Here is a 22,008-nt window from a genome sequence, read left to right on the forward strand (position 1 = left end):
TGTGGGGGTGGGAGGGGGGATTGGTTTCTTTAAGCATTCGCATCCAGAGCAACTACAGGATTCACGAGCGATAACCATCTCTGTTATTCAATACGGCTTTATTGACCGAAGACAGAAACAGAAAAAATTTTTAAAAACAAAACAAAACAAACACAATCTCGTGTTTGGGAATCATCACATCCATTTCATACGTGATTGTGAGTTTCTCATATTTGATTAGGTGAATACTACTAGTGCCACTACTCGTATGTGCACTTGAGTAAATGTGAGCGTGTGAAAAAGAATTTTTTTTTTGTATCTAAAAAAAAATCACGTGGAAATAAATTAATTTTGTGTAAAAATCACATGAATCACATGAAAAAAACAAATGAATCATGTGTATCAATGATTAATGTGACATTTGTAAAAAAAAAAAAAAAGAATCGTACAAATCACGTGAAAAACGAATCATGTAAACATTACATTTGAAAATAAATGAAACATGAGTACAAAGAAAATTGCATGAAATTACATAAAAAATTCATCAAACAAATGAATCGTGTACAAAATGTATTAATCGTGTATAAATATAAAAGAATCATGCGAACATAATTGAATCATTTGTAAAAAATAAAAATACAATGAAAATTCGGTTTACATGAGAAAAACAATGGTGCAAAAATCACATGTGGAAGTAAATGAATCTGTGTAAATATAAAAGAATCATGTCACCCAAACTGAATCGTTTGTAAAAATCACATGAAAATAAAATTAATTGTGTGTAAAAAAAAGAAAAAAAAGAAAAAGAATTGATATAAAGTTTACGTGAGAAAAACAATGGTGTCAAAATCACATGTGGAAATAAATGAATCGTGTAAACATAAAAGAATCATGTGAACCTAACTGAATCATTTGTGAAAAATCACATGAAAATAAAATGAATAGTGTACAAAATGTATTAATCGTATATAAATATAAAAGAATCATGTGAACATAATTGAATCATTTGTAAAAGAAAAAAAAATACAATGAAAATTAAATGAATCACGTAAAATTTACATGAGAAAAACAATGGTGTAAAAATCACATGTGGAAGTAAATGAATCGATGTAAATATAAAAGAATCATCTGACCCAAATTGAATCATTTGTAAAAAAAAAAAATCACAGGAAAATGAAATTAATTGTGTGTGTAAAAAAAAAAAAAAAAAAGAATTGTGTAAAGTTTACGTGAGAAGAACAATGGTGTCAAAATCACATATGGAAATAAATGAATCGTGTAAACATAAAAGAATCATGTGAACCTAACTGAATCATTTGTAAAAATCACATGAAAATAAAATGAATCGTGTACAAAATTTATTAATCGTATATAAATATAAAAGAATCATGTGAACATAATTGAATCATTTGTAAAAGAAAAAAAAATACAATGAAAATTAAATGAATCACGTAAAATTTACATGAGAAAAACAATGGTGTAAAAATCACATGTGGAAGTAAATGAATCGATGTAAATATAAAAGAATCGTGTGACCCAAACTGAATCGTTTGTAAAAATCACATGAAAATAAAATTAATTGTGTGTAAAAAAAAGAAAAAAAAGAAAAAGAATTGATATAAAGTTTACGTGAGAAAAACAATGGTGTCAAAATCACATGTGGAAATAAATGAATCGTGCAAACATAAAAGAATCATGTGAACCTAACTGAATCATTTGTAAAAATCACATGAAAATAAAATGAATCGTGTACAACCAAACAAACCAATCATGTAAGATTTACAGGTGAGAAAAAGAATGGTGTAAAAATCACACATGGAAATAAATGAATCCTATGTAAGTATAAAAGAATCATGTGAACATTACTGAATCATTTGTAAAAACAAATAAACAAACAAACAAAAACATAAAATTAAAACGAATCCTGTAATATTTACGTGAGAAAAACAATGGGGTAAAAAAAAAAAAATCACGTGGAAATAAATAATCACGTGTAAGAATCATGTGAAAATAAAAACACATGCAGTTTCAAACATAACATGAAGAAAACCCACATGTGAATCATGTGAATCAAGTGAGTCAAATTCATGTGACCCTTCAGTAAGTGGAAAAAAAAAAAAAAAATCAAATTCATTTCAAATATCAAAAATGCTGTAATACTGTATTATTGATGAAGTCCTCTGTACTGCAGCCGTTTATCTAGCAGACAGACGGCAGATGGCTCTGAGCAGCTCGTAGGTATCGGGCTGATCAAGGTCCTGGATCAATCTGCTATAAACATTACCAACATGTCTGATTGCAGCGTGTGTGTGTTAGGAGGAAAACAAATGGAGCTTGTGAACGCTCCCCGAGTCTCGACAGCGATGACTCCGAGCTCTGCATTTGAACCTTTTTTTTTTTTTGTCTGATGCTTTTCATCTTAATAAACGCGGAGCGACGTCCCGCGCTGCGTGCTGCTGCAAATAAAAATGGACACGTGCCAAACGTGGCGATGTGTCAGGAGGGAGAGGACAAAACGGCGAGACAAAACGTGTGGGACGCGGTTTATCAGCGAGACTCTGACTTTGACGCAAACCATCTCTGATGCATTTCTCATTCTTCTCGAAAAGAGCCGTATTTATTTATTTATTTCGTTTTTTTTGGTGGTGGTTTTGCATTGACGACGTTTTTTTTTTCTTTTTTTTTTTTCCCCTTGTCGTATTAATTAGTCGAATTTTTTTTTTTTTTTTTCTGAATTTACAGGAAAAGCTCACAGGGGTTAGAAATCGCTTGCACATTTTCCTTTCAGCATCTTTTCTGCAATAAAGGATAAATTATTTAAAATAACACGACCTTTTATCTCACACCCTTTGAAGGCAGCAAATTAAAAATGCAAATGGAGGTGCTAATTAATATGCAAATATATTCATTCCCAGTTAACAATTAGCAATTAAACCCGCAGTGTCTAGAAAGAGCACGGACAAAATGGGTAACTTAATTTATGATTAAAAAATTAAAAACATACCCAAAAATTTTAATGAACTATATACAAAATTTTTTTTTTTTTAAACGGTGCCCACGTCGCGCTCTTTGTCTCAAAAAGTGGACAAAAGGACATATTGTTAAAATGCATAGAGAATGTGCAGATCAGACGTGTGAAAGGACGTGCAAGAGGAATAAACATGTCTCCTTCGTGCCCGAGGAGACTTTAATCAGGAAATCAGGACGGTCCATGATGCGCATTAAAGTTTAAATGTGTGGAAGCTATTTATACTCTGTGTTTAGATATGAGTGAATTTTCTCGGCGTGATGAAACGAGGACGCTTCAGATCAGACAGGAAGAAGCGTTCTGATTAAGAGAGAGGAGAGTACAGTGTGTATGAGATCTAGAGCAATATGTGAGGTATCGGACACTTTTATAGGAAAATAATCAACGACAGAGCTAGCCATCCGGAATTTGATCATTTACAGATGTAAAGTTCTTCTTGCTGTAGCAATTTGCCAATGATTAGAATTTTTCGTTTTGTTTATGGAACGACACATTGTACTTTTTATCCATTTACAGCTAGATTCGATGTCATGGAAGTCAGTTCCTGTTATCACTTACAGTGTGTTATAGCAGCTATAAACAGCCGCTGCGTTACGAGCGTCCGCTGTTCCTCTCGCTTATAAAGTTAATAAGATCAAAAGAAACACACAGTGTGTCATGAGAAAATGATTCAATTATTTACTTATGATTCATTTTTTCACGTGATGTTCCATACGATTCATTGATTTACTCATGATTCATTTTTTCACGTGATGTTAGATAGGATTCATTTATTTACTCATGATTCATTTTTTCACGTGATGTTAGATAGGATTCATTTATTTACTCATGATTCATTTTTTCACGTGATGTTCGATAGGATTCATTTATTTACTCATGATTCACTTTTTCACGTGATGTTCCATACGATTCATTTATTTACTCATGATTCATTTTTTCACGTGATGTTCCATACGATTCATTTATTTACTCATGATTCACTTTTTCACGTGATGTTCCATACGATTCATTTATTTACTCATGATTCATTTTTTCACGTGATGTTCCATACGATTCATTTATTTACTTATGATTCATTTTTTCACGTGATGTTAGATAGGATTCATTTATTTACTCATGATTCATTTTTTCACGTGATGTTCCATACGATTCATTGATTTACTCATGATTCATTTTTTCACGTGATGTTAGATAGGATTCATTTATTTACTCATGATTCATTTTTTCACGTGATGTTAGATAGGATTCATTTATTTACTCATGATTCATTTTTTCACGTGATGTTCCATACAATTCATTTATTTACTCATGATTCACTTTTTCACGTGATGTTCCATACGATTTATTTATTTACTCATGATTCATTTTTTCACGTGATGTTCCATACGATTCATTGATTTACTCATGATTCATTTTTTCATGTGATGTTCCATACGATTCATTGATTTACTCATGATTCATTTTTTCACGTGATGTTCCATACGATTCATTTATTTACTCATGATTCATTTTTTCACGTGATGTTAGATAGGATTCATTTATTTACTGATGATTCATTTTCTCACGTGATGTACCTTGCGATTCATTGATTTACTCATGATTAACTTTTTCACGTGACGTTCCATACGATTCATTTATTTACTCATGATTCATTTTCGCACGTGATGTTCCATACGATTCATTTATTTACTCATGATTCATTTTTTTCTTTTCATTTTTTTTACATGTGATTTTTCACGATTCATTCATGATAAAAAAAAAAAAAAAAACGAAAAAAACAACGCAAAATGTAAACTCGTCTACCTTGAATTTTATTCTTACAATTTATGGTTTTATGATCAGGTAACATATTGGTGAGAGATGATATACCTGAGATTATGGAAAGAAATAACACAAGCCTGTAATGAATGAATCAAAGCACATATTGTCAGCTGAAAATGAGGATAATAACTATAATAATAATGATAGTGGTGGTAATAATAATAGTAATAGTAATAATAATAATAATAATAATAATAATAATAATAATAATAATAATAAGCCTATTAGGCTCATAGCCCTCAGGTTCATTATTGTTCCCTTCACTCTTATGAAGATGTAACCAAACGCAGCGCTGTTTTATCCTCTTACGGCATCTCAAAGCAAAGTGAAAGCCCACGGGTGCGATAAAAGCTTTAAATAGTTTCCTCCAGGGGCCGTCCTGCCTGAAAATACCTAATTTGAAAAATTTGCTCTTTAAGCCGCGAGTTCCATTTTGCATAGCCTTATTAGGAATTCAGCAAAATATCTCTGCTGCTTAGCTACACAGTTTTTTTTTCCCCCTGTTATTTTTTCTTCTTCTTTTGGGGTCGGACCACCTACATTTGTTTAAACGCACCCTGTGCTCATTAGCACCTCAGAGCTAATACTGAGCGTGCGCTTCATGTAAGTACCGCTAAGTCTCTCATTTTCTGCAAATAATTCCCCTTGATCTAATCGTCAATTTATGCAGAGGGGAAAACGATGCTCTTAACATGGCTGGTCAAAGGGAAAAGGAGTGAGCGCATGCACTGAATTATGCATCCGTGCTTGAGTGAGTGTGTGTGTGTGTGTGTGTGTGTGTGTGTGTGTGTGTGTGTGTTTGATTCTCTTTTTACTTTACTGTCTTGTTGAGCCTGAAGTTTGGTAAGCAGGAGCATTAGCTGGACTGGGGCTGAGCCCAGATTCTTCTCCATGCATTTTTTTCCAGCTCAGTTATTAGCCTAAGTTTTGTTTTATGGATGCGAAGGTAACTCAGCTGTCAATGCATGACATGATCGGAAATTCTTGGATTCATCATAAGACTTTCCTCGCGTGTCGTCGCTGTTTGTATGTAGGACCAGATGGATAAGATATACAACTTTTAACTAGGCTAGGTTGGTGTCGCTAGCCTTGGGGGGGGGCAGAGTTAAGCTATCGTTGTATGGGTTTAGCTGCTAGAGTGCAATGTAAAGTTTATGATTAATTATTAAATACAGTAACACTATTAACAGAAAATCTTTTTTATTTTTCATTTTCAGAGATTTATTTACTTAGGATTCATTTTTTTCTCCACGTGATTTTCCACATGATTCATTTACATACTCGTGATTCATTTCTCCACGTGATTTTCCATATGATTCATTTACATACTCGTGATTCATTTCTCCACGTGATTTTCCATATGATTCATTTACATACTCGTGATTCATTTCTCCACGTGATTTTCCATATGATTCATTTACATACTCGTGATTCATTTCTCCACGTGATTTTCCATATGATTCATTTACATACTCGTGATTCATTTCTCCACGTGATTTTCCATATGATTCATTTACATACTCATGATTCATTTCTCCACATGATTTTCCATATGATTCATTTACATACTCATGATTCATTTCTCCACATGATTTTCCATATGATTCATTTACATACTCGTGATTCATTTCTCCACGTGATTTTCCACATGATTCATTTACATACTCATGATTCATTTCTCCACATGATTTTCCATATGATTCATTTACATACTTGTGATTCATTTCTCCACGTGATTTTCCACATGATTCATTTACATACTCATGATTCATTTCTCCACGTGATTTTCCATATGATTCATTTACATACTCATGATTCGTTTCTCCACGTGATTTTCCATGATTCAATTACATACTCGTGATTCATTTCTCCACGTGATTTTCCATATAATTCATTCACTTACTCATGATTCATTTTTCCACACGTGATTTTCCATATGATTCATTTTATTTACTTATGATTCTTTTTTTATCCACGTAATTTTCCATATGATTCATTTACATACTCATGATTCATTGTTCCACATGTGAGTTTCAATATGATTCATTTTATTAACTTGAGATTCATTCATTTACTTATGATTCATTTTTTTTCACGAGCTTTTTTCACGATTTTCCCCCTCACAATTCATTTAATACGTGACTTAAAAAAAAACATGATTGATTTACTTTTGCGTTATTCCTTTCATTTCTCATGATTCATTTTTTTCATGAGACATGATTACCTTTGCACGATTCTTTTTTTCCCTCATGGTTCATTATTTTCGCATGTGATTTTTCATATGATTCATTTACTTACTCATGATTCTATTTTCCCTCCATATGATTCATTTATTTACTTGTGATTCATTTACTCACTCACGATTCATTTTTCACATGATTTTATTGCATGATTTATTTACTTTTTTTTTTTTTAAATATAGTTTACATGATCCATTTATTTACCCATGATTAATTTTTTCACAATACATTTATTTCCACATGCTTCATTTTTCCACATGATTCCTTTTGTCACATGCGATGTTTACACATGATTTTGTTGAATTTCACCTGTTTATAGTTCATGTGCTTTCACTTTTTGAATATGATTTTTTTTTTCTCCACATCTTGTGGAAATGATGTTATCTGAGCCGTGATGTAATTAAAAAGAAGAGCGGTGGATTAATTCTTTGTGTTTTTATGATCTGGAAAGGGTTACTTCTATCTCATGATACGTATTCTTATTTTTATTTGTGCATTTTTATTTGTGCTCTCGATCGCGTATCACTGGATGTGAATTGTATGTGATTTGCATTTCAAATAAAGCGTTAATCTTCTGTACCTTTATTTGGTCCAGAGTCTTGGGATGGGGTGCGACTTTGAGCTTCATGCAGCTCTGCTCGTAGGCCAAAATGATATCTGTCAAGGTTCGACTGTCGCCTAAAATAGAAGTGAGAAATAAAAGGCTCAACAAACAACAACAACAACAACAACAACAGCCTTTCATTCCTTACCCACTAATCCCGTGTTTATTGTGTCTTAATGAGCGCTCTACAATTAGCCCTACTGATGAAAGCGCATTTTAAAAATGTTTTCTTCCTTTTTTTTTTTTCTCCACCTAATACACTTCTCTGTGCTTCATTAACGCAAGGTAAATGCATTCAGGGCGTCTCGCAGACATGATAAACTCCTGATTTACCAGCAATTCCAAAACAAAGACTGAAAAGAAACTTTTAGCAGAAGTACAGAGGCAGATATGTGTGTGTGTGTGTGTGTGTGTGTGTGTGTGTGTGTGTGACGGTTTTACATCACACAAATCCTGGACTTTAATTAACATTCATATTATTAATCCATCTCTTTCAGAACATCTAGGTCACTGCCGGATGAGCCGCTGAAATTCTTTTTATCGTGTTTGTGAAAACTGAGATGTAACAGGAGGGAACTAGATAGGTGAAGTTCGGCACAACAAACTTTGATGTTGGCTTGACAAATCCAGTCTGAAAGTTTCGGAAGCCTGAAGATAGTTTCAAGTTGACAGAAAGAAAGAAAGAAAAGAAACGGTGACATACAAACAGACAGACAGACAGACAGACAGGTGCTGGTAGAAAGATGATAAATAGAGTGATACAAGTAGACAGATGGAGAGAGTGTTATTAGTCGAAAGACAGAAGGAGTGAGAGAGTGATACAGTTAGATTGATAGAAAGAAGTATAGAGGGAGAGAGTGTGTATGTGCTTCTGATAGATAGATAATTAGATAGATAGATAGACAGATAGAAAGAGTGCCAATACTTGTGGAGCTGATTAGATAGATAGATAGATGGATAGATAGATAGATAGATAGATAGATAGATAGATAGACAGACAGACAGATGGACGGATAGATGGATAGATAGATAGATAGATAGAGTGCCAATACTTGTGGAGCTGATTAGATAGATAGATAGATAGATAGATGGATAGATAGATAGATAGATAGACAGATAGACAGACAGACAGACGGACGGATAGATAGATAGATAGATAGGGTGCCAATACTTCTGGAGCTGATTAGATAGATAGATAGACAGACAGACAGACGGACGGATAGATAGATAGATAGATAGATAGACAGACAGATGGGCGGAAAGATAGATAGATAGATTACAACAAAGAATACAACAAACTGTGGTATAATATATGATGATGATGATGATGATGATGGATTTATTACCATCCTGCCGTGTGTCCTTGCTCTCTGCAAATCCCGAGACCATCTCCTCATCCGGAGGAAACGAGACACGCTTCTCCCCTCGGCTCTTTTCTCCGAGCAGACGTGTCACTTCCTCTTCCTCAGCATGGCCGCTCATCATCATCACTCCTGCTGATAGGATGTTAGCAGCTTCACTCGATCGATTTGAATCCGTCCTGCAGCATGGGAAGTCATTACTGACAGTTCGAGTCCACGAGAGCAGCTACACGTCCAGTTCCACCTTGCAGTCCCTTTTGTAGAGTCGGTTCCGTGGTGGATCCGGGGCAGTCAGGTAGCACATGGAAACCAGAAACCTGAGCTCGAAGCATTTACAAAGCTGCTACAGGACGCCACGCCGTCAATAATGAATGAGCCGAGCGCTTCGTGAAGCTCCGCGTAGTTCACCGTCGAATATGCACGCTTTTTAAAAAAAAAATGTGACGCAAGATACGACCTGGAACCAAGAGAACCAAACTGCGGATACTGAACCATGACTCATTTATTTCCACATCATAAATCAAGCTAATGCATTTTTTTTCACTTCACTATTTGCCGAGGTAAAGCATGCGGTCCTGAAACAAACCATGTTTTGTAAAAATTACTTTACAAAATTTAAAATAAATAAATAAAAAACAATCAAACAGAGGAAATCCCAAAAACACTGAGTGAGTTAACGAGGACTGTCGGCTACATGAACGACACGGTTTATTTTACAGCTAGAGTCCGCTTAAAAAGAGCTTACCACTTACCACTTACCACTAAGTATAAGAGTTTCACTGTTTTCTGACAGACAAATGGGTCAAATATTAAAAAGCCAGTCAACAAAACATATCCGTATAAACATTTTTTTTTTTTAAAGAGACAACTAGGAATCATATTTAGGTCCATCGCATATCTGTAGTGTTTGGAAAATTATTTACAATTATTAATAACAAATTAAACACAAATGACTCATAAGACGCTCATTTTGAACACTTTATATCAAGAAAGAGCGGGAGAGATCATAAAAACTACACATCCCAGCTCACATTGCGCCAAACTGGAAGTTACGTCTTCCAGGGTTGCCCAATTAGGTGCGTCGTCTTACTTCCGGGTTGAGAGTTGTGCGGGAAGTTTGGAGCTGCTAAGCGCTTGTATTTATTTGCGTTCGGTAACTAGTGTTGTGTACAGGTTTGTGATGTTTTGTACTTGCTTATGGATAAATATCTGACATCATATTTGTATTTACACACGGGTTTTGTTATGTAACTTTGTTTAAAGTATGAGGTTAGGCATGTCTTATTTTAAAGGCGAGGATGTTCATTACGTTGCTAGCATAACATTGTTAGCTTAGTAAGCTAACGTAAACCGACTTGAGAAAAACAAGTATCGCATGCGTGGACTTTACTTCAAATAAATATATATATATCATGTTTAATACTTATCATGCTTTCTACGAGCAAGGAAGGAATCGCGAGCTTGATCTGACTGCCATAGCTTGAATGCTAATGGTAGAAGGAACGTGAAACGACGTTTATATACGTATTAATTAAATCTGCTCTCTATGCTAAGAGGTTGGCAATCGTTAGATCGCGAGATTTCACGAGATTTCGCTTTGCTGCGCTATATTCTACCCACTCAGTGTTGCCGACTCCTGTCACGAGAATGTAGCGTGTTTAAAGGTGCAATAGTCGATATTTAAAGTTGCTTATTTGTACGAATAACCTGCGAAGTATGTATAACATGATTAAAAAATAATGGTTTCAGCCGTGACGTCAAAGACAAAAGTATTATTTGGCTGAAAAAAACCCATTTGTTAAACTGACTACCAAGCCAGAAGATTTGTTTGTGTTTGAATGGGCCTACTTTGGGGGCGGAGCTTGGTACATGGGCGTGGATTGTTCAGATGTCGTGCTAATTTGCATATTCGAGGAAATTATCATGATAATTTGCATAGCACCGCCTGTTACATGTAGAATAGAACGGTTCTGAGTTTTTTATCAGAATAGAAAGTAATTAAGGAATAAAACATGGCGAGTGCGTGCTGTTCGATGAAATTAATCCACACAGTTGATACCAGAAGTATTTTTGTTCTGCTTACACCACTGCAATTTGCCAACAATGACAGTTTTTCATTTATTAATTCAAGAGCCATCCTACTAGCAGCTAGAAACAGTCATTCTCTTGCCATCCATCTATTTCTCTCTCTCTCTCTAGAAAGTTAATTAGACAAAAAAAGAAAACGAAAACCAAACAAATCTTTTCATGTTACGGAGAAACGTAAACTCTTCTGTCCTGAAGACTTTCCTCCGGTGGAAAAACGACTAACCGTTACACAGCGCTGACACTGGCGGCTCCTTCCCTACACTTAGATAAACGTCTCCTTATGGAGCACTCTGTAATATATAACGTTTACGTGTGTGTCTTTGTTAAATAAGAACGCTTTTAAAAAATGTCTGTTCATCAGTCTTGGATCATGCAAAGCGTCGAAGCTGTACGAGTCCCCGTGAACGAGCAGTTACTATAGAAACGATACGTTGTTAGAATGAGCGTGTTAATAGTAGCCTGTGATTTGCAGCTGGACTACTCTCAGAGCTGCTGTTAGAGTGAATGAATCAATAATAACCGTCCCGTGCGCAGATGCCATTCAGAGCTGATAATCTGTACGTGTGTTTAATATTCGATGTAAACGAGCAGGTTCAGATGCCACCCAAAACCAAGGCGGCCGGTAAAGCTAAAGGGCCGGCGAAGAGAAAGCTGGCCGAGGAGTTCCCGCCCGGAGAGGTTCTGACGGACACGGCGAAGAAAAGCTGGAAGCTCGGCACTCCTGTCGGTCAGGGAGGCTTTGGCCTGTTGTATCTGGGTAAGAGCCTCTTCATCCTTCAGTGCTCTCGTGAGACGTGATCAAGTTATTATCCACACGATAACAAAACCTTTCATCTTCTCCGCGTCCAGCGAGCGACGACACGTCGAAGGCCGTCAGAGCCGACGCACCTTACGTCGTCAAAGTGGTAAGCATTAACACTCCCATTCCAGCCAGAGCGCTTATTCTGTGCATGTCAGATAGCATGTTATAGCTTATTTTCCTTCCAAGAACATCTGTACCCTGGAAGTACAAGCAGCTTGTTGGCCTTCGTTAGACCTGCTTGAAGTGCCTACAGGACATTCTGTTATAGGAAACTAATCAACGACCATGTGGTGTGATGACATGGAGTTAACGTTCTCACTGAGTTATATATAACAGCACGTCCTGTAGGGTTTTATTCCGCTTACACGGCAGAAATTTAGCACTGATGTTAAAACAATGTTATTTATTTATTTATTTATTTATTTATTACACCACAGTGCTGTTGAATTCTCAGTTCTGATTGGTCAGAAGGTGCTGATTGATTTTCCCCGATAGTAGTTCCGGCTGTAATTTCGAACCGCTGGTTCATAATCACTCAAACACGTTATGGTTTCTATAGTAACAGCGCATTCGCACATCGAGAGAAAGTTTTCTTCTCAACTGCTCCTTTCTACCGTAAGTCTGACTTGCTGTTAAATCTGTTGGTTGTTTGTCTTTTTATTTATTTCTTTATATATATATATTTTTTTACCCCCTTCCCTGTAGGAGCCGAGCGATAATGGCCCTCTCTTCTCCGAGCTGAAGTTTTACATGCGAGCCGCCAAACCTGATCTGAGTACGCTCTCCTGACTCCCAACACACCCTCTCAGGCTGTGATTTACTCTGATCGAGGAAAAAGAGCTAGTCCCTTAATTAAAGAAAGTTCCAAGCTCAGAGTTTCATCCTCGTCGAGAAGCACAAACACAGACTGGGTTCCGCCTTCGGTGCTACTTCTGGTCGCCCCGATGTCACGGCAATACCTTTTATTTAATAACAACCCAAATGTCACCTTCCCTTGACAATTAACTGTTATATTACTAAGCAATGCTCATGGTTTATTCATTAGGATATTGTGACGTTGGTAAATATTTGTCCCGCTAGTAGATTAGCTCGCGGCTGCCACTCTGCCGTCCCTGCGGGATTCTACCCTTATATTATTTTGAGTAGCAGCAAGTTTGTGTTTGTGCCTCATCACATGATTTTGCATGCAGTATGACTTTAACTCCCAGAATGCTGATCTCATGAGAAGCCGTATTGCGATTTCTTGATTTAAAAAAATAAATAAATATATAAATATGTGTGTGTGTGTGTGTATTTGTGTAAAGCCGTTTCTGACTTTGTTTCAGTCGGCGCTTGGATAAAGTCCCGGAAACTGAAATACTTAGGGGTGCCAAAATATTGGGGCTCAGGACTTCACGAGAAAGGAGGCAAGAGGTGAGTTGAGTGCTGCGTCACTGCCGCTTTTCTCTCATCACAACGCACCGAGGAATTAACGACAGGCTTTGATGTGACGTTTCAGGTACAGGTTCATGGTCATGGACCGATTCGGAACGGATCTGCAGAAGAAGTTCGAAGAAGGCGGCAAGAGATTTCCCCGGAAATTGGTTCTTCAGCTTGGCCTTAGACTCGTAAGTTGTTGTAAGAATGCTTGGACCAAAAAACCCCAGCAATTAATCAGCCAGCTCACCTCTATCGTAACCCCTAACACCTACCGACCAGGGAGAATGAAGGCTAACACGTGCTTCCTCAGAAACACGCAAAGTCACACGTCAGACTGCTCCGTATCACGCTCTGAGGAAAGTGCTATCCGGACTCTTCCGCATACGTGAGCTCACAGACAAGCGTGATTGGCTAGTGCCGCTGTGATTGACAGGCGAGACGCGGTACGCCACCCTTCCCTCCTAGAGAGCATGGCCAATTTATATATATATATATATATTTTTTCCCCCCTGAAATGTAGAGGCATATATCCTCATGTAATATCAGAGTGCAAAGAAAAGTTTCACCTTTTTTAACAAAGGTTTGGTTCTCAAATTGGTTCGGGTTTAACAAGCTCTCTCTCTTCAACAATTTTAGGAGAGGCAACTAAAATGTATCTTGTGATGCGGGTTAATTCATATAAAATGTTCACAAACCATTTGGAAAAAGTACCTTGATGTAATTGATGATTGTTTTTCTCGTATGTTTAACCGGGTTCTCTCTGATCTCGTTTTAGGTCACATTTATGCAGAGAATATAGAAAATTCTACAGGGTTCACAAACTTTCAAGCAGCATTGTTATTTGTGATTTTTTTTTTTTTTTAAAAAACCATTCATCACTCCCGTAGCAGTAACCTATTTTTACCTAACGACTTCCATCTGTCTTCTCTCCAGCTCGACATCCTCGAGTACATCCACGACCACGAATACGTCCACGCCGATATCAAAGCCTCCAACCTCCTACTCTCCCACAAGAACCCCAATCAGGTCGGTTCCGCTTTCCGCCCGCGTCGTCACACGTCCGTACGGTAAGCGGAAGCGTTTAGGAGACAGATTAGCATTCGCCGCTGGAACTAGGGATTTCTTCTGGCATGTGGCGTTCTGTCCTCGTTTCTCTCCAGCGTAAACGGGAATCGTGTAGCACAAACCTGTCAGAGGCGAGCAGAGATCTGGTGCAGTTTGCTTTGTTTTATTTATTTATTTTTGCCAAAAATTCGAGTACGACGACTTTTCAAACAGCTTTAACGTGATCGTAAGGTGTATGATGTCCCCCATATTTTCTAGGTTCATGACAGGTAATCCTAATTAAATCCATGTATGCTCCATGTAAGTTGCGTGATGCTACCACCATCATGCTTCACTGCTTTTGCACGCTGGGTTATTTTGTGTTGATTTATTAAGTATAATCCCACTTATGGGACATGTAATCCTAATTAAGTCCATTTTCGATTGAAGTTGTTAATGCAACAAAGAGACAAAGGTTTGGGGAGAGAGTGAGTGTGTGTGTGTGTGTGTGTGTGTGGGTGTTTATACCCCGACTTTTGCCGTAGACACGAAAATACGGTTACATCTGTGAAGCGTTATTCTTACACCAAATCTCTGCCACACTGTCTTTTTTTTTTTTTTTTTTTTTTGCCTTCCCTTAATGAGACATTATTTAAGCTTTTCACGCTTTAGCGTGCAAACAGTCGATATTAAATGACTGCTGAGACGAGTCTGAAGCAAATAAAAGGAGGGGGTCGGCTGAGGCCCGGCCAAACATTTAATTTAGAGATTAATAATGTATCAGCAGTGTATTATTAAACCTCGATTTTTAAAACTAGGATTTTAAAAGTGGCCTCCTGGGATTAGTGGCTCAGCGCTGCTGATTTTTTTTTATTTATTTTTAAATTTCTTTCTTTCTTTCTTTTTCTTTTTTTTTCTTTTTAACATCGCTAATTTATCCTTCTGAAGTTGTACGCGTGCGTTTGTTCATTTCGTGTCAGGTTTACTTGGTGGATTACGGACTGGCCTACAGATACTCGCCGGAAGGTGTGCCGAAGGAATACAAAGAGGACCCGAAGAGATGCCACGACGGGACCATCGAGTTCACCAGCATCGACGCACATCACGGAGTTTGTGTGTATATCCTTACCGAGTCTTTCATTAATGAAGACAGGATAAATGATACGTGTATTAGCTCTCCGACAGGGCAAGAGCGTGCTGTTTTTGGTTGCCAGGAACCCGAATCGACTAGTTTTGCTCAAGTCATGCTTTTTTCCACAGCTCCCTCCAGAAGAGGCGATCTTGAAATCCTGGGTTACTGCATGATCCAGTGGCTGTGCAGCCGTCTGCCCTGGGAGGATAAACTCCAGGACCCGGTTTACGTCAGAGAATCGAAAATACGGTGGGTTTAAAGTTCTCACTGGGTCCTAACGGTTCCCAGACCAGGCCAGAGTGACTCACAGGTCCAGGATGTAATCTTGTTGATGTATTTATTGACTTTAATAGCACACCTAGGCTGGGGTTTAGGGACAAAAAAAAAAGAGATGGGCATTAAAATCCTTTAGCTAATCTAGCTCGGTAACTTTTCGTCATGGTCAGATCATTGTTGTCATGGTGATTATTATATGTTGTGTACCGTTAAATAAGTAAATAAATCACTGAGAATATGACTATGCTAATTCAGATATGCTGAAATAAAGTCGTGACAAATACAAGCTATTTGTCCCAGCGTCTAGCCAGCTATTTGTCCCAGCGTCTAGCCAGCTATTTGTCCCAGCGTCTAGCCAGCTATTTGTCCCAGCGTCTAGCCAGCTATTTGTCCCAGCGTCTAGCCAGCTATTTGTCCCAGCGTCTAGCCAGCTATTTGTCCCAGCGTCTAGCCAGCTAGTTGTCCCAGCGTCTAGCCAGCTAGTTGTCCCAGCGTCTAGCCAGCTAGTTGTCCCAGCGTCTAGCCAGCTAGTTGTCCCAGCGTCTAGCCAGCTAGTTGTCCCAGCGTCTAGCCAGCTAGTTGTCCCAGCGTCTAGCCAGCTAGTTGTCCCTGCGTCTAGCCAGCTAGTTGTCCCTGCGTCTAGCCAGCTAGTTGTCCCTGCGTCTAGCCAGCTAGTTGTCCCTGCGTCTAGCCAGCTAGTTGTCCCTGCGTCTAGCCAGCTAGTTGTCCCTGCGTCTAGCCAGCTAGTTGTCCCTGCGGCTAGCCAGCTAACGCGGACTGTCATTGAACAGTTGCCCGATGTTGGTCGACAGATACTTTATTGGTCCCTGCTTCATATTTATTTATATATATAATATATATAAAATTTTATATTTTTGTGTGTGTGACACACTTGGCATAGCAGGACAGCACAGGGCCGTGTCTAATTTGCATACTCATTAAACGAGAGTACAGGTGTTCCCAGACCATTTTTAGTCATTTCTTGAGTATTAACCAAAAAAAACGATTTATTATTAAACGTTTGCATATTTAATAATAAAGTTACAGAATAACGGCACTTCAATAGCAGTAAATGCTCACGTTATACGGCGTTCTTGTTTTCTCTCTCAGGTGTCGCAACAACATCAGAGATTTTATGAAGAGCTGTTTCACTGCAGGACAGGAACCAGGTGAGAGAAACGCTCACTAACGCACATCAAGGACTTGCCTAATGTTTCGGGAAAAGAATGAAGCAAATTTTCTCTGGTTGGTGGATGGGAATAAAACGTCGCTACTGCCTGGAAACTGAATAAAATACTCGGATTAATTAAAGTCAGAAATCTGGACCGAACTCCGGAGCCCTTAGAAGCACCTGCGCCGTGCGCCGACGAGGATGCGCTTTTGTGTGTCGGCCAAGCATTAATTGGTCTGAAGCACCTCCCGAACCTGCCGTGTGAACAGCGGCGCGGAGCGTCCGTGAGTGCACAAGCGTTGATTTAGTGCTAACGAGAGCTAATGGCTCGACCCGCGCTAATTCCCTCCAACTTTAGAGAGCGCGTGACCACTTCACTGTGGATGAGGAAGGCAGAGGAACGCGTGTTGCACTAGTCAGCGTATTCCACCCAGCACCACAGCGCTGCCGAATTCTCAATTCTGATTGGTCAGAAGGTGTTTATTTTTCTATATCAGCAATTCTGACAGTATTCCATATCTTCAGCCTTACCATCCCATGAACTGAGCATATAGTAGTAGTTAATAGGAAGCCATCCCAAACGTGTACTTAAAAAAATAAATAAAAATAAATAAAATCCTGTTCGAGGACGAGAGAATTCCGTGTGGATCTTGGAATATCACAGCGAGATTCCAGATCAAGACTAATCAGTTAATAATAATAATAATAATAATAATAATAAAAACTTCTAGCGCATCTTCTAAAAGAAGACAGCACCAGTTTTCACCTTCGATCTTTGGCAGTATAAAACTATAGGCGCGTTAATATTCACACATTCAAATTATACATGCAAATATTAAAGGCGTGTCCCAAGTCCAATTATTTTGACGGAGCGAGCGCCGTCGCTTTTTTTTGGATTGTATCTCAGCTCGTTTCACTCCACATAGTCACACTCTTTAACTTGCTGTTACTTTCGCACAACTTCAGGACTCACTCGCTGTTTTTGTCTCTTTTTTTTTTTTTTTTTTTTTTTCTTTTCCTCTTTCCCTTTTTTTTTTTTTTTTTTTTTTTTAAATCAAAGGCGTCAGAGGAGCCGTTTGCTCGCCGTATGAAGCGATGGCACTTCTGAAGCTCGGTGACAGGCGCACAGCAGAAGGAGCGATCCCTCCTCGGGCTGTTGTCTTGCTCGCGCACGTCTCGTCCCAACGCCGAGGTGACGGGAGGCGGCGCGCTTAGCGAGGCCATCATGGCTAATTCTGTTTGGTGTGACAATTTGAGCAGCCGACGACAAACAACAGTCTGCGAGCAGCAGCGAATGAGAAACAGCGCGCGGTGTTTTGTCGCCCTCTTTTCCCACTAAACTTAGCCTGAAGGTCAGAGTGCCGCCGCCCGCCGCGCGGAGACTCGGGTGCAGGAAGCGCGCTCGAAATTCCCAGCGCAGTGTTAAACACACACCTTCCCCTTTTATCGCTTTGCGAAATGGAAACGGCTCTTCACGCAGAGGCGGGCAAAAGTTCTGCTTTCTGCCAGTCACGCCGTCCGTCTCATCCGGCGCAGTGATGCAGAACGACGCACAGTGTGCGGAATAATGCCTTCGGTGGCGTGCTGTCGTAGGGAAATAATCATCGATGGAGCGGAGGTAAAAATAAATAACAGGCTTTTACCTCTGATTGTTAGGAAACTCTGACGCTGGAGACTCCTTCCAAAAGTTCGTCTCCTCACATTTATTAATCTGCCATACAAATCCCGGTCAATCCGTTACTATAGAAACAAGACAGTTTTACATGTTGTAAAATATTTTTCAAATATATTTTGTTGCAGATTTTGTGGTCTCCGTGGTAACCTTAAACATTCGATTTATGATGGATTATTAAAGCAGAAAGCAAAGTCAGTGTTAAACTGCCGTGACGTCTCGGGGACCCGTTAGTAAATTTCTAACGCATCCTAACCCGTGCGTCCCGGTCTTTCAGAGGAACTTCTGAAGTTCATGGAGGAGGTGAAGACCCTGGGGTACACGGACAAACCCGACTACCCGAAGCTGCGCGGCATTCTGCAGCAGGGATTAAAGAGCATCGGCGCCACCGACGACGACAAGCTGGACTTCTCGGCGTCCGTGTCCGCCGCAGGGCCGTCCTCGGTCAAGGTGAGACCCCGTCAGCATCATTCACAGGTGTGTCTCTAGCGTAAACGTCACGGCAGCTCTGTAAAGGTTTTCCGGAACGTCGGAAAGCAAAAAAAAAAAAAAATCTTTGAGAGGGGAGAAAAAAAAAACGTGTGTTTTTATTTTTTCACAAAAAAGCTCACGTGTGTACGATGAAAGTCGACTATAAGACTCGACCGTAAACACTTCGACGACCGCAGCGCCGTCCATTTGAGCGGGACCCTTGTGGGTTCTCCAGGCAGGCGAGAAGAACACAGCGGATCCGGGAACGTGCGTGCGAGACGGCGATTCGACTCTGAATCGTCTCAGCTTCAGGAATGAATCAAACACGTGTCCTGTCGTATTTTCTGACCAGTGAAATGAAAGACAAGGTATCGGACGTTCGTATCGGTACGAGTAAAACAGCGTGTGATTGGATACTCGGATATCGAGAACTATTGAGACAGCGTCCAGTGCTTAAAAAAAAAAAAAAAACCCCTTGTGAACAAAGACTTCAGTTCCTCCCCTTTTCCTTCACTCGCTCGTTCCCTCCCTCCGTCAGGTCCCGAACGCCCGTGTTTATTCCCTGCTAATGTATCACAAATTTGCTGACGCGGTAACCTCGGAGTGAGCGCGGGCCAGCAATCAGCGCGCGCACTCGCGACACGGGAGGCGACGGACTCTCCTCGCCTTCCCACAATGCCGTTTGCATATGGAAGGTGCCACCAGGGAGCTGGCCTGTGCCAGCTGAGGGTTACCTGCCCACTGCAGTTATTGTATGTAATTATCGAGCCAATCTGTTCAGCTCAGCGGGGTCTGGATGGTAATCATGAGGCAGCAATTGGCGAAATGGAAAGGAAATGTGAGGAGGGGATGGAAAGGAAAGGAAAGAAAGAAAAAGGGTGGTGGGGGGGGGGCTGGGAGGACGACGGTTCGAGTCCGTGAGACGGGCGAGCATTCATTACGCAGTCTGAGTGGAGGACAGGGGGAATTTGATTGCTGTCGTTAAGTGCATCTTCCACCTAACCCCGGGTTCAGTCCGTGAGGTTTTTTATTATTTTTTTTCTCCTTTTCTTTTCCCCTCCGGTCCGCTCGTCTCTCCATCCCATGCTCGAATCAACGCGGAACGGGATCCGAAACGGAGGAACGCTTTGTAATAAACGAACTCGAAATATAAACGATTGTTTGGCGGTTTAAAGCGTGGAACGCGATCGCGTCTCTGACCTGTAATCTCGAGTCACGGATATAACCTTGAAAATCCGAATCACTCTAAGCGGTATTAAAATAGACCTATTGTATTTGATATTTCAATGATTATCGTTACCCCCCCCCCCCCCCCCCCCTCCTTCCCTCGCCGGATTTTTGACAAAATTTTTTATTTTTTTTAGCCTTGCAGGAGAGCTTGCGAGCGGAGTCGTAATTACATTTGCTCAGACGTCACGCTTAAGGCGAGCGTAATAGTTTCCTCGCGTATCACAGAGGAAAGGTCCCTTTTTAATATTAGATTCAAGCTCCCCCTAAGGATGCTGTAGGCAAGTGATTTGACCATTTCTTTCTTTTCTAACCCCCCCCCCTCTCTCTTCGTTGGGTTTGAAGGCTCCTAAGCGAAAGAAAGCGGCGGAAAAAGAGGCATCTAATGACGAAACTGACGGCTCCCCTGCAAAGAAAAGGCGCCCGGCTCAGAAGAAGGGTAAGTTCTCACTTCCTGCGGCCGGCTCACCCGGGTCCTCCTACCGACCACTTAATATCACATCCCCGACGCGCCGACTCGGCACAGGGTCCAAGTTACGGAAGCGCTTGTATTTGTAAAGTGCTTCTAACTGTGGTGAAAATATTCCCACGTATCATCTTTACCAAAAAAAAAAAACAAAACATCTCCCCGAGACTACATGAGGAAGTCTTTACGATTACAGCAGCAGCAGCTCTCGCGTACAAACGTCTTAGTAAAAAAAAAAAAAAAAACACCCTTTCTTTTAATGAGAATTTAGTTTGAAATCCGTTGCCTCCTGACTTCCTGCGGTGCTCAGACGTTCGCAAGACCAACCGTATTAACGGCTGCTTAAGTAATTAGCCGTGCTATCGTCTCTCTACTTTCATCGCTAATAGGTGATGATGGGGGGGGGGAGATAAGAGAGGCGCTTGGATTACCGTGTTATGATCTAATATTCGGAAGGGGTTCTGCTGCTTGGTGGTTGAATGTCTCGAGCTGTTTTTCATGTTAAGGTGTAAATGCACGTGGTTCACACAATCCCAGGTACGAGACACGAACATCCTGATCCAGTTTAAACCAGTTTATTTATTTATTTATAATATTTCCTATGTGGATATTATCCTGATTTATGTAAAATGCATGAACTGGAAAGGTGTTCATCCGATGTTCATTTTATCGTCACGCAGAAGCGAACGGCGTGAAGAAGCCCGGCGCGAAGACGTCCAGTCCGAAGACGCGCCTGGTAGAGACGGCGACTCAGACGTCCCCCGTGGTGGAAGTAAAGCGAGGCCGCGGCAGGCCCAAGAAGACCGCGTAGCTCTCCCCTTTTAAACCGTTACAACTTCTTTTCCTCTTTTTATCACTAGTCTGAATTGTTTCCTAGCTGTACGTTTTCTTTTCCTCAACTTTTTTTTTTTTTTTTTTTTTTGCTTTTCCTCCTCTCCACAGGATGTTTGGTACATTCTGAGTAAAATAATAAATAACCAAAAAAAAAGTACGCTTGCTTTGAGTAGCGAGTTATTTTCATCCCCTTTGTAATGGCTTGAATAATCAGGCCCGTGCCGACGAGGTCCGGAGGGGATTGCTTTGCCCTCGATAAGGAAATCCCTGAAGGAGCTCGCCGAGTGCCGACTCTTTCCACGCCGCGTCCCACTCTTCTCTCGTCACAGAATGAAAGGCGAGGCGCGGCTCGTGTTCGCTCTCTCTCTCTCTC

General features: G+C 39.9%; 2 protein-coding genes across 3 annotated transcripts in view; one reads left to right on the forward strand and one right to left on the reverse strand.

Annotated features, from left to right (window-relative positions):
- Positions 1 to 9,987, reverse strand: part of si:dkey-288a3.2 (protein phosphatase 1 regulatory subunit 37) — a 41,357-nt gene extending 31,370 nt beyond the window's left edge. Inside the window, exons 1-2 of the mRNA XM_017477027.3 lie at positions 9,019 to 9,987; positions 7,649 to 7,746 (exon numbers count right to left, since the gene is read on the reverse strand). Coding sequence (XP_017332516.1) covers positions 7,649 to 7,746; positions 9,019 to 9,160 — 240 coding nt within the window. The 5' untranslated portion in view covers positions 9,161 to 9,987. The remainder of the gene's footprint in view (positions 1 to 7,648; positions 7,747 to 9,018) is intronic.
- A 117-nt stretch (positions 9,988 to 10,104) lies between these two features.
- Positions 10,105 to 21,792, forward strand: vrk1 (VRK serine/threonine kinase 1). 2 transcript variants are annotated; one of them, XM_017477029.3, is made up of 13 exons: positions 10,109 to 10,206; positions 11,713 to 11,878; positions 11,971 to 12,026; positions 12,629 to 12,698; positions 13,249 to 13,336; positions 13,422 to 13,530; positions 14,276 to 14,368; positions 15,367 to 15,499; positions 15,647 to 15,767; positions 16,905 to 16,963; positions 18,915 to 19,087; positions 20,681 to 20,774; positions 21,482 to 21,792. In XM_017477029.3, exons 2-13 carry the CDS (start codon positions 11,719 to 11,721, stop codon positions 21,610 to 21,612), a joined length of 1,287 nt encoding a protein of 428 aa, XP_017332518.1. In that variant the 5' UTR covers positions 10,109 to 10,206; positions 11,713 to 11,718; the 3' UTR covers positions 21,613 to 21,792. The 2 variants fall into 2 exon arrangements, 1 of the variants encoding a protein (XP_017332518.1); XR_001813682.3 differs by lacking the exons at positions 20,681 to 20,774; positions 21,482 to 21,792 and adding an exon at positions 18,026 to 18,583 and having other exon boundaries at positions 10,105 to 10,206; positions 18,915 to 19,052.
- Positions 21,793 to 22,008: the final 216 nt, after the last annotated feature.

This window comes from Ictalurus punctatus, chromosome 9 (genome assembly GCF_001660625.3).
Source record: "Ictalurus punctatus breed USDA103 chromosome 9, Coco_2.0, whole genome shotgun sequence".
In the NCBI taxonomy this organism is placed as follows: Eukaryota; Metazoa; Chordata; class Actinopteri; order Siluriformes; family Ictaluridae; genus Ictalurus; species Ictalurus punctatus.